The 13,102-nt window shown below is 42.2% G+C and overlaps 2 protein-coding genes across 9 annotated transcripts in view; one reads left to right on the top strand and one right to left on the bottom strand.

Moving 5' to 3' along the window:
* Nucleotides 1–1,250: 1,250 nt before the first annotated feature.
* Nucleotides 1,251–5,080, bottom strand: Tmem69 (transmembrane protein 69). 3 transcript variants are annotated; one of them, XM_052177082.1, is made up of 4 exons: nt 4,975–5,080; nt 4,133–4,245; nt 3,910–4,046; nt 1,251–2,838 (listed from the first exon to the last, which is right to left on the bottom strand). In XM_052177082.1, exons 3-4 carry the CDS (start codon nt 3,949–3,951, stop codon nt 2,140–2,142), a joined length of 741 nt encoding a protein of 246 aa, XP_052033042.1. In that variant the 5' UTR covers nt 3,952–4,046; nt 4,133–4,245; nt 4,975–5,080; the 3' UTR covers nt 1,251–2,139. The 3 variants fall into 3 exon arrangements, with proteins under 3 accessions (XP_052033042.1, XP_052033041.1, XP_052033040.1); XM_052177081.1 differs by having other exon boundaries at nt 4,133–4,249; XM_052177080.1 differs by lacking the exon at nt 4,133–4,245.
* A 1,182-nt stretch (nt 5,081–6,262) lies between these two features.
* Nucleotides 6,263–13,102, top strand: part of Gpbp1l1 (GC-rich promoter binding protein 1 like 1) — a 34,199-nt gene continuing 27,359 nt past the window's right edge. For 2 of the 6 annotated variants that reach the window (XM_052177071.1, XM_052177076.1), the window contains exon 1: nt 6,793–6,944. The gene's annotated coding sequence lies outside the window, so the exon portion shown is untranslated. The other 4 variants (XM_052177072.1, XM_052177073.1, XM_052177074.1 and 1 more) reach the window with 4 other exon arrangements.

A 13,102-nucleotide genomic window follows, 5' to 3' on the forward strand; every position in this document is an offset into this window, starting at 1 on the left:
TAAAATTCTAGAAAACAGCAAAGTTCTATTATTACTATTATGACACCTGCCACATTTTATTATCCTCTCAATCATCATCTAGAATGAAAATACTCTTACTCTAATGTAACATTAAAAACATCTGACAAACACAGTCACTATGTTGATAGCTATTTTCATAGCAGGAATTACTAGAAACATGTCTGTGTAAAATTTACTCATTAAACGTATAAAGTGGTGTTTGACTGCTTATTTCAAAGATAAAACATTCAAAAAATAATTTCCTTTGATTTACACTCACACAATGTAATCTCTGATCCTCCTGTCTTGACCTCCTAAGTGCTAAGATTGAACACTTGTGTTATCACTCGCACTCTGCGGGATACTGGGGAGCAAACTGAGGGCTTTGCTTGATAAGCGATTATTTTATCCACCAAGCTACATTCCCAAGACCCCAGACTAGGTCTTCAAGTTACAATCCAAACTGTTAGCCTGTGGGTGTACGGCTCAGTGGCAGTTTTGTACAGAATGGATGGGGCACGAGGTTCAACCCATACAACGGGAAGAGGGAAAGCAAACCAAAGCGGGCTTTTTGCCACTGTTCTATTTCTTTGAGACAGAGTCTCTGTATGTAGTACTGGCCGTCCTGAAACTTGCTAAGTATATCAGACTGATCTATGTAGTTCACCATGCCTGATCACATTTTAATATTTGAAATTTTTTATTTTAGGGTATATGAGTATTTTGTCTGCTTATATTTCTGTATACCACATATTCGCCTTGTGCTTAAGGAGGCCACACCCAGACCAAGAACTTGTTAGCACAGTGCAGGTACTGACAACTGAAACAGGGTTTCTAGCAGAGAAAGGGGTGCTCTCACCACCAAGCCATATCTCTAGCCTTTCTGCTATTATTTTAAAAGCTTCTGTAGGCTAAATGTGGTCAGAAAACACCAAACAAAAGCTAACAAAAACACCAAACACCAGCTTTTCTGTGACTGGTTTTCCTTATTCCCTATTGCCTACCACCTTTAGAACCACAGATCATAAAACTAAGTTATGTCAGGCAAAATGAGCTTAGACAAGCCAGGTGTAGTGGCACACTCCTTTAATTGTAGCACCTTGGAGGCAAAGACAGGCAGATATCCATATGCTCCAGGCTAGCATGGCCTCATAGCGAGTTTCAGGAAAGCCAGAGCTATATAGTAAGACCCTGTCTCAAAAAAACCAACAAAAGAAACAAACAAAAGGCTTAGACATGCAGTCCAGAAGTGCTATAAGAACTTGACAGAAATACTTTTATTTTTAAGGTGTCATGAACTTCTTAGTAGTGCCTTAGATTTCCATTGCTGTGAGGAGACACCATGACCAAGGCAACTCTAAAGGGCAACATTTAATTGGGGCTGGCTTACAGGTTCAGAGGTTCAGTTCATTATCATCAAGGCAGGAAGCATGGCAGCACTAGCACTGCTGAGAGTTCCACATCTTGTACCAAAGGCAACCAGAAGACTGTCTTCCAGGCAGCTAGGAGGAAGATCTCCAAGCCCTCCCCACAGTGACACAATTCCTCCAACAAGACCACACACCTAATAGTGCCCCCCTCTTTGGGCCAAACATATTCAAACACATGAGTCTATGAGGGCGAAATCTCTTCAAACCACTACAAGAAGGATTCTTTTCATGAAATATGCCTTCATGATTGTTAAACTCTAATACAGGATTTTTTATCTTATTTTTTACTGTTCTCAGTATAATCAAAACACTGAAATGTCTAGGTACATGACTATACAATTCATACACACAAAAATGTAAACTAACCTTATTACTCCTTTCTCCTGGGATAAAAGGTGTGTACTACCATCTTCTGGATAAAAGAAATCCTCTTTAGAAAACAAAAACTATGTATGAAGAATAAGTTCCTATCAGTGGGAGGGGGAAATGAGCCAAACAAGGGGGACAGAGCTGTGTTTCTGAAATGCAGCTTTACAGGGTAGAGTGGCTCAGTGCTCACAACTATGGACTGCCATAGACCCAAATTTAGCTCCCAGTCTAGACAAAGTGGCTCAGAATCGTCTGGGAAGCCAGCTCCAGAGGATTCAACAGTCTTCTGGCCTCCACAGATACTGTAAATAATATCAAGAAAGTAGTTTTATATTTCTACTCAACCAAGTCTCTTGGGCCCTTTTTCTGGGTAAATATTTTCAAGTATTAAAGTGACTACAAATGAGATAAAAGCCACTAAAGTACTTAGGATCCTTAAGGCTTTGAACCAGTTGGGATAATGTGGTAAGAGGGAAAGTTCATTGTGTAATGCTATCCCTAAACCTATTATTAATGTGACTATGGCTTCATTGAGTCTTTCAGAAAATAGAATGGCCGCCCATGAAAACAGAACAGGACTCATACTACTAGCTAAATTAAGGTAGTCTGGTTTGGCTGGACTACTTTCTGGCAGAACGAAGCCCCACCTGATCCCTCCCAAGAAAGCTAGGAAACCAGCTCCATAAGCCATCTGAGTAAAAGCTAGTATGGGGATATAAGACTTTGTTATTACCATGAGGAGTGGTGGAGCAGTAAAGGGGATTAACCCCACCAGAGCTATATATAAGGCTGGCTTTGGGCTATCACGAAGGTATGTGATGGTGCTTGGTTTCCTTGGGGGAAGGACTGCCTCCTTCTGCTTTCTAAAGTTGCATGGGGACGCATGATAGCATTGTATCTTCTGCATACACACTTGAAATGACGTAGAAAGCCAAACTCTTGGACACAAAGAGGAAAAGTTCTGCAGAAGACATGTCTTGGGAGAAAGTACATCTATTCTGCTGGCTCTGAGTCTCACTGTAAAAGGGTTCTTCAGCATCTATAAAGAAAACAGAACCAGGAGACAAAGTTTAAAAATAAGAACACATGGTACAGAGAACTACATGTAGGCATAACACCACATATATAAAGTAATAAATTAGGGGATTAGAAGGATGGCTCAGTAATTAGGAGCACTGGCTGTTTTTCCAGAGGACCCAGGTTAGATTCCTGCTACATGTGGTGGCTTACAAGCAATTGTAATTCCAGTTCCAAGGAGCTCTTACACCTTTTTCTAGCCTCCACACATACCACATGCAGATGGAACACAGACATACATGTAAGCAAAACATCCATACCCATAAAAAAAAAAAAACTCTTTAAAAAATATTATTTTGGGGCTGGAGAGATGGCTCAGCAGTCTGACTGCTCTTCCGAAGGTCCTGAGTTCAATTCTCAACAACCACATGGTGGCTCACAACCATCTGTAATGAGATCTGATGCCCTCTTCTGGTGTGTCTGAAGACAGCCACAGTGTACCTACATATAATAAATAAATAAATCTTTAAAAAAATATTATTTTGAAATTAATAGAAAAGGAACAGCTATTTACCAGTCTTGGCGAGCCCCAGACACGTGCTGGGATTATCCCTCGCAGGCCTTTACCTCTCTGTCCTCAGAATGCCTCTCCTTCAGCTACCCACCTGGCCAATCTTCTTTCCGAACCTTCCATTTATGTTATATAATCCTGTCTATTATTTTCTCGTAGGATTTATTCCTATTTCCGTTTGTGTGTTACCCTCAGAGGAAGCTTCAAGTCCTCTAAAGTGGAGTAACAGTGGTTGTGATCCACCCATCATGGGTACTGGGATCAAACTAAAGCCCTAGTATGTGTTTTCAACAAAGCTGAGCTATCTCTCCTGGTCCTCTTTATTCTTGATATTCACTATTCTCTTTCCCTGATATTCCCTAGTCTTTTTCCCTGATGTATAGTACTCCACAGCAGTTACTATTTGACATAGTAAATATTTTACTTATTTATAATTTGCCCATTGTTTTCCTTCCTCACTTGAATACATATATTTATATCTGCCATAGCCAGACAGTTATTGACAAATAGTGCTCAACTAACCTTTGAAGATGCTCCAGACATTTTCTGGATGAAGTGAAGCATTCTGGTCTCTACTCAGAGTTTTGTCCAGGGAATATGCAATTCTGATTCATATATTTTTCACTTGAGGGGGGGGTGGATGAATCTGAAGCAATGTTCTAAACACAAAACAAGATATCACTTAATTGTCTACATTTTATACATTTTTAAGAAGTCAAGAAAGCCAGGCAATGGTGGCACATACCTGTAATCCCAGCACTCTGGGAGGCAGAGGCAGAGGCAGGTGGATTTCTGGGTTTGAGGCCAGCCTGGTAAACAGAGTGAGTTCCAGGACAGCCAGGGTTATACAGAGAAACCCTGTCTTGAAAAAAGAAAGTCATGAAAATCTCTTCAATGAAACATGATTTATTTTGATTTATTTATGTATTTATTTGCCAAAGAGTAACACATTAAGGAAATAAGTTTTGTTTTTGTTTTCTGAAGAATAATTTCTGAAGAATAATTTTAGTTTTGTTTGGTTAAACAAAAAGAGCATTGTGAAACTGAACATCTGGATTTAGCAAACATCTCTACCACTTCCTTGGGCACCAGTGCCTCATCTTTAAAACTGACAGTTAATACCTTTTGTTCTCACCAACTATCTATCTTCAGTTATTGTGTACTTATTCCGGGCTGTGGAATTCTTACACTAAAAATGAGAGCCACAAATATCGCTTTGTTGTGAAAAATTGATGTTTTCCATATAGTAATTCTCCACCTTTTGGAACTCAGAAACCAGTGTAGCACATGTTTTCTAATTTTGGAGGATTATAACGTGACAGGCTGAAGCCCTGAGACAGAAGGTGATGTGGAGATTAAAAACTCATTATCAACTCGCCCAATCCACGAAAAAATGCCCAAATGTTTTCATTTCGCCAACGCAACTACCACAAACATGAAGCTTCAAGCTGACATTTTGGGAGCGGAATTTAGAAACAAAAAGTCCTTAACACGCAAGGGTAAATATACATCTCCTATATATCAATCCTTAGTGACCCCACCACCACCTCCTTCCCAAAGTGTACCCTTGACAACCCCGAAACATACCACGATCACACCGCGCAAAAGTTGAACAAATTCAACCAGAAACACCGAAACAACACTTCCGGCAACTGGAATCTCACAGCCCCCACTTCCTGAGGGCAGGAAAATGGGTCCGGATGGGAACTTACGGTAGCAAGTTCCGACTCATCTCTTTCCGTTTTTCAGTGCTTCCCTCCCTCAGTTATTTTGCATTATTTTAATGTGTGTGTTCATGCACTTTAGTGCATGTGCCCACTGAGGCAAGAGGCCTGGACCCCCCATAATATAGGTGCTAGGAGCTGAACTGAGGTTCTCTGTAAGAGTAGCAAGTGCCTTTAACCACAGAGCTGCCTCTGAAGCCCCAAGGGCTAGTCTAAAATATTAATTCTAATTCAAGTTGACTTTCAGATACCTTACAAGTCTCTATTCCAGGATTTCTAACCAGATTTTATATATATATATAAATCAGTTCAGGAAGGTAGAATACAATTTCTGAAACAACCCCAACCCCAGTAGTGGAAGGAGTTAGGAGACTTGGAGTTGGCCAAATTGGTCTACGGGATTACTTTGTTTTTTTTTAAAGACAAGATTGCCTGGAACGCTTAACGTTGCAAAACAACGGGGTTGAGTGGACTGGACGCATCTTTCTCCCCATGAGTCCTTTATTACTACTACTGGTCAAGAAAGAAGGATGATTTTGTTTTTACTTTATTCTCTTACTATTACCAAGAAATCACATTGAGGAATACAGAAGACTGGGACCCAACATTCAAAATTCTATGAATCAAGGTGTGGCGTCACGGACATTGGGCTTGGAGGTCATCCAGGAAGTCCCATCATTCTTGATGTGTGATTTATTCTAAGTCTCCTCTCCTACACCCCCCCCCCCACCACCAGCTATCTGCGGGCCAAAGGAACAGACACCAAATACTTCGCGCGTTCTTGGATCCTTGTGTAAAAAGCTGAAGACAAAAAGAAGAGTTCATTTATGTAGGGACCCTTTTTAGCTACTTCCTCCATTCTAAGTAGTAAAACTTCCTGAAACATTCGTTTTTAGTAAGACGCAGCTGTCCGCCAGTTTTATTCCCTTCTCTGGCAAGGTTGTACGGCCCTTCCTGTGCATGCAATACCCAAGGGAATGCTAATAGACTCCCTGGGGGTTTATTAGCAAAAAACAAGGCTGGACCAGAAATCAACCTTCCATTCTGGTGGCTCCGTGACGCCTGCAAATCCCATGAACTACAACTCCCGGCGGGTAGTGCGCCGACACCGCCGCGCATGCCTCTAGTCGGGGGACAGTGTCTATGGCAAGCCTCGGACTGGAGTTTCATCGGCGCGCGCACGTGAAAGGAGGGGCAAAGGTGTACACGGCTTGGAAAACAAGGTCTTCCGCAACTTGTTTGCTAATTCTAGTAGTTGGCGAAGCATCTGGCTCACAATCGAGGTGTGAGAAGGTGAAGAAAGAATGGGCGGGGGAAAAACTGGTACAGATATGTCCACCCATATCCACGTGCTCCCAGGCCGGAGGACCGGGCAGGGAGCCTTCGGGGGGCGTGCTGTATTCGGCTGGTCCTTGCCTCAAGACCGGCTCAAGGAAAGGCAAAGGCTTTGCGGTAATATGAGAGCTGACCGGCCCGTGTCTCCAGAAGGGCGCCGGGGGCGGGGCGGGAAATAACCGCTGCGGGAGCAGCCCAACGTTTAAGGAGCGAGCCGCAGGCGCCCGGGCGGGGTCACGGAAGCAGGAACCCACGAGTGCGCGTGCGCCTTTGCTAGTGGGCGTGAAGGAGGCGGGCCGAAGCGGCAGAGGGAGGGCCCAGCTGGTCGTGGCTCCTCCTCCACCCGCTCTGCCCCCTCCTGGGCCTTGTGGGCCGGGCAGCCATTTTGGGAAGAGCTTTGTTATGGTTGTGGGCTAGTCACCTCTGCTGGTCGGAGAAGCTGGGGACGCGTCCTCAGACGCCGCGAGTCGTCCTTGACCATAGCCCTGCCGCTGCCGGGTGAGTGCCTGTTCTGGACACCGAGCAGAAGCAGACCTCGAGTCGTCCCGACACGGGCTCCGCCGGCTGCCTAACTGGCCGTCTATGAAAACTAGTTGGAAGAAGGTCTTGCACAGGTGGTTGGGTGTGGGTCTGCCGGCGCGGACGAGAGGGACTGGGAGTCGTGTGGTTGGAACGTCCCCCTCCCCCCCAACGGGAGGAGCCTTGCACACTAGCGTCGCCGCGGCGGTTCCAGAGCTCTCCGACTTCAACTTCAGTTCCCGGTTGGAAACGCTCACCTGCGGCTCCGGCTCCCTTCCAAGAGTTCCGGCTTGGTAGTGGTTGAGTGATTTAGTTTACTCGGTTTTTTTATTCTTATTATTTTACCTGTCTTTAAAATAAGAGCCGAAGGCTTCTGTTTTCCAGTTAAGAGAAACTTAACAAGGAAAAAGTCCTGTAAGTCAAATGTGGAATATCTGGGGGAAAGGGAACTTCCACGCCCGGAGTCGCGGTCCTCCCGGGTAGGGAGACCTTTTTCCTTCAGATTGTCTCACCAGTTATCTATCAAACTTCGTCCCATTGTGGAGGAGGTTTGACTGGTTGAAGTGGCTTAACTAGTCGTTTTTATTCCATGCTAAATCTTCCCAACCCATAAAATTAAAAAGATATTGAATCTAAAATGGCTGTAGCCTGAGGAATTATCCTGTTCAAATTCTTAAATATAATATTTCATTCGTTTTTCCCTATGGGACGTAAACTCTTAGGAGTTTTTGTCACTTATGGTCTTTGGAAGGGGTAGGTGAAAGTGACGGTGAGGCTCAGGAAGTTTACATAAGTTTACATAAGAATGGGTGTGGTTTTTTGTTTTTGTGTTTTGTTTTGTTTTTGGTAGTTGTGAATAGTTTTGAAATTGTGCTGTGGTATCTGTTTTGTCTGCCACTTTTGTATTCTGTGGCTGGCGTGTATAACGTGTTGAATAGTTTGATAACTCTTACCCGGAAAACCTGAAGTTAGTAGTGGTTCATATTTTTTGTTTAGTAATAAAGCCACTTTCTTTTGTAAATCTCATCAAAAACTAAAGTGAGTATTAGACCTCAGTAGACAGAAATTTGTGGTTTGTTGGTGGTTGCATGTTTTTTTGTTTTGTTGTTTTGATTTTTGTTTTAGGATTTGTTTTTTTCGAGACAGGGTTTCTCTGTATAGCCTTGGCTGTCCTGGAACTCACACTGTAGACTAGGATGGCCTAGAACTCAGAAATCCGCCTGCCTCTGCCTGCCAAGTGCTGGGATTACAGGCAAGCACGAACCACTGTCAGGTGGTCCGCATGTTTTTTGTTTATTTTCAAGATAGGTTTCTCAGTGTAGCCCTGTCTATTCTGTAACTCACTCTGTAGTCCTTGCTGGGCTTGAACTCAGATCCTGAGTCCTGAGATTAAAGGGCTTTTATCACTACTGCTAGACTGGAGGTCTCATGTTTTTTATGGGAGTTTTCACCTCAGAATCCATGAAGTTTGGGCATTTACAAAATAAATAACAATTTTGCAAGTGAAAATATATTCAGAAGTGTAATGCTACGTAACTGTGTTCCCCCCCCCCAACCTTTCTGTGCTTCTTGTTTTTTTTTTTTTTTTAACTAACGGCAGTCTTTGCCAACAAAACAAAAAGACCCTGCCAGAAGTACAAAAGATACACTAGCAAATTCTTATTTTTGGAAAGATATGATTGAGTTGAAATTTCTGTTCAAAATATAAAATAGAATGCAAATTGTGGATCTTTGAAGATCCATTCACAAGATAAGCTGCCACCTTTCATAGAGTTCATTTCAATTACTTTTTTTTTCAATTTTATATATTCATTTAGACAGGAAAGTTTTTGTTCTAGGAATTTTTTTTTTAATGTGGTTAATTGCACCTGTGTGTGTTCTGGTGTAAATGTACACGCACGGCCCCCTGAGGTCAGAAGATGTTGGATCCCCTGGAAGTGGAGTTAGAGACAGTTGTGAGCTGCTATGTAAGTGCTGGGAATTAAACCTGGGTGCTCTGGAAGAGCAGCAAGCCCTTAGCTAGCTCCTGAGCCCTGGAAATACTCATTTCCTTATTTACTTTGTTGGCCTTGGAGACAACCATTTAGAGTTCTCTTTGAAAGTTAGAATTGCTTTCTGTTCTGACATTATTATTTTACAGTACTAAATTCACCTTTTTACCTTTTGTCTGAGTGTTCTAAAATGGCTTGCAGTTATATGTTAGTCTAACCTTTTGGTTGACTGTGGACAGTGTGCTTTCAGAATTCTTGAAGTTGGGAGACGGAATGGGAAGCCTTTATTTTGAATTAACAGAATTCTTTTTGTTTGTTTGTTTTTTCCAGTCAGGGTTTTTTCTGTGTAGCTCTGGCTGACCCGGAGCTCAACTCTATAGACCAGGTTGGCCTAGAACTGAGATCTACCTTCCTACACATGCTGGAATTAATTAAAGGAGTATATCACCATGTCTGGCTTTTTTTTTTTTTTTTAAGACAAGAGTCCCACTATGTAGAACAGTGGTTCTCAGCCTTCTAATGCAGAGAGACTCCTTTAATATAGTTTCTCATGTTGTGGTGAGGAATTCCCACCATAAAATTATTTTGTTTCTACTTCATAACTAATTTTTCTGCTGTTAGGAATTATAATGTAAACATCTGATATGTGACCCCTTGAACCCACAGGTTAAGAGCCACTGGTGTAGAGTCATGATGATCTAGAATTCAGAGACCCAACTGCTTCTGCCTGTTCTATGCTGAAATTGAAGGCATTCTCCACTGTACCTGTCTGCTTTTTATTTTCAGTGTTGAGAATTAGTGCATGCTACAAAACATACTGTCACTAAACTATATACCACCAGCCTATAATTTATAGAATTCTACTATTAAGGTGCATGAGTATTTTTGCTTATGTGTATGTTCATCACGTGTGTCTAGCACCCTTGGAGGTCTGAGTTGGGCCTTGGATACCTGGGACTGGAGTTAACAGATCAGTTAGCTTTGATTCTTGGAATTGAACTCAAGTTCTCTGAAAGAACAAGCTGTGTTAACCACTGAGCCAAATCTCTAGCTGGCTGGCTGGCTGATTGATGGATTGTTTTTTTGAGGTAGCTAGCCCTGACTGTCCTAGAACTTTGTAAACTGCTGGCATTGAACTCAGAGATCTACCTGTCTCTGCTTCCCAGGATCAAAGGTGTGAACCACCACTGCCCTGCTCTATTTTTATTTATATATATACTTATATAGAATATATAAATATATATAATATCTAAATAAAATGTGAGTACATTGTTGCTCTCTTCAGACACACCAGAAAAAGGGCATTGAATCCCATTACATATGATCGTGAGGCACCCTGTGGTTGCTGGAAATTGAACTCAAAGTCTCTGAAAGAGCAGTCAGTGCTCTTAACCCTCTTAACCGCTGAGCCATCTCTCCAGCCCTATAATAGAGGGGGTTTTTTTGTTTGGTTTGGTTTGTTTGTTTGTTTGGTTGGTTGGTTTTGGTTTTTTGGATTTGGTTTCTTTGAGACAGGGTTTCTCTGTATAACCCTGGCTGTCCTGGAACTCACTTTGTAGATCAAGCTGGCCTCGAACTCAGAAATCCGCCTGCCTCTGCCTCCCAGAGTGCTGGGATTACAGGTGTGCGCCACCACCTCCTGGCTAGAATTTTTAAAATACTCATTTAAACAGTTCTCAATCTTCTTTCAGAAGACAGCAAATCTTAATCTTAAAGTTTAAGACTAATGTGCTAGGAAGAGACTGTTTGTAAAAATTTATCAGTTCTTTCCCAACCCTGCTCTCAGAGGGAAGACTGTAACACTAAATATTTACTAATGAATGCCTAGGCCATAAGCTTTGGCTCATTTCCTGACTATCTTGTAACTTATTTAGCCATTTAAACTATTCTGTGTCTTCCATGTGGTTAGTTACCTCTCCTTCAGTCTCAGCCCTCTTCTTCCATCTTGTCTCCTTAGCATTTCTCTACTCTCTATGTTCATCTACCTGCTGGTTGTCAGTCACTGTTTTTCCCATCTTATCTCATTATTTCCCAGAATCCTCTCTTCTTGCCTATGTCCCACCTCCTGTTTCCTGCCTCATCTTATTGGCCATCAGCTTTTTTATTGACAGGTGATGTTTATGAGAGATTCTCTACATTTGTCCAAAACGCTTTTCCCCCTCTTCGAGACAAGCTCTGTCTACCCAGAAACTCACTATGTAGACCAGGCTGGCCTCGAATTCAGAGATCTGCTTGCTACTGCCTCCCAGGGGCTATATCAAAGGTGTGTGCTTCCATGTCTAGCTCAAAGTACTTTTCATTTATTAACTTAATAATGTTTTGAATCCATATTATGGGGTTGTTTTTTACTTTTCTGGTACTGGGAATTGATTGCACTGAACACTTCCTGGATGTTAAGCCAACCCTCTTACTCCTAATTGTATCTTTAGTGTTGTTATTTAAGACCAGGTCTCACTACATTGTCATGACAGGCCTTGAGCTGTGAACCTCCTGCTTTGCGACATTTTAGGTAGCTTTGATTGCCTATGTATGTGACATCATGCTTTGCTAAGCAGATGTTTTTCCCCCCTTACTTTGTAGCTGAGAAAAATGAAGGTGAGAATCACGTGACTAGTAGACAAACCTGAGTATACTGTTACAGTGCTTGACTGCTGCCTTTAACTGCAGTGCTGTCTGCATGTATTTTTGTTCTTATGTGGTTGGTTGAGAGTTCTGTTCTGTTGTGTTTTGTTTTGAGACCTGGTTTCACTCTGTAGCTATATTGGCCTGTAATTTACTTTGTAGATATGGTTGCATCCTTAGTGCTTTAAGTTAAAGGCCTGTGCCACATCGACCTTAGTTGATTTTTTTGTTTTGTTTTTCAGTGATGGAGGTTGAACTGTCCTACTCTACTCCCAGTCCTCACTGCTTTTAAACATTAAAGTTAAACTGTTGTATCATTAAGGGGCATGAGCCATTTTAAGGCATCCTAACAAAAATGGTTTATATAGAAAAGGCAAAATTTAGGGCAGGAAAGTTAGGTAAAGTTATTTGCTGCCAAGCCTGAGAGGATCTGAGCTTGATCCCTGAGATCCACATGGTTGTTAGAAAAGAATTGACTCCAATAAATTGCCCTTTGACCTCCACAGTCATGCTGTGTGATAGAAAAGAAAGGCAAATTTGAACCAGGGAGATGGCTGGGGCATAAAGTACTTGTCTCATAAGCTTTAGGACTTAGGTTTCTCTCTCTAGATTTCCTTTGGAGGCGGAGACAGGAGAATCCCTGGAAGCACATGGACCTAACCTGGCACATGCAGCAACAAGTGAGGCCCTGTCTCAGTCTCAGACTGACACAGGAAATGTCTCTCTTACCTCCAGTGTGCGAAGGCCCATGTTCACCTGCATGCATAGGAACACACACATTACAAGTGGTCTGTTCACCTTCCCACTCCCCACCCCCACCCCAGGGTTTCTCTGTATAGCTCTGGCTGTCCTGGAACTCACTCTGTAGACCAGGCTGGCCTCCAACTCAGAAATCCACCTGCCTCTGCCGCCCAGAGTGCTGGAATTACAGGCGTGAGCCACCACCGCCCCCGCCTGTGACTTTTAAATCAAACCCAGTGATTTCTGTTTGCTACTGCACTCTGTCTCAAACAAAACTACCCACAGTCAAAATACCAAAAACAATGGTTTTATAAGAGAAGCTGAACTTATTCTGTCCACAGGTATACTTTAATTGTAGCATTCATTCACTACCTAATATAAAAGGAATTGAATTTTATAGGTTATTTCAAAAACACTAAAAGTTCTAAGAAGGCAACTATTACTTTATATTCCTCTACCAAAGCAATCATCAGCCCATAACTGGTTTGTTTGGCAAACAAATTTTTCAGCAAAACCGGCACTGGAGGAGTACTGTTAGCACAGGTTTCCATGTACTGGTAGCTGGGAATGTCTGGTAGACCATAAAGCAGTTATTTCCACAAAACAACAACAACAAAAACTTGTAGTTTGCCAACGACTTATAAAAATACAGGATAACAGCATAGCTATAGTTTCCTTTTTGAGGGAAGGTAGGATGATGGAACTTGGTGCTGGTTCTGGGGATCTGGCCCAAGGCTTTGTACTTGACATACTACCAATGAGTTGCACACCATTAGCCTAATA

This window comes from Apodemus sylvaticus, chromosome 3 (genome assembly GCF_947179515.1).
Source record: "Apodemus sylvaticus chromosome 3, mApoSyl1.1, whole genome shotgun sequence".
Lineage (NCBI taxonomy): Eukaryota > Metazoa > Chordata > Mammalia > Rodentia > Muridae > Apodemus > Apodemus sylvaticus.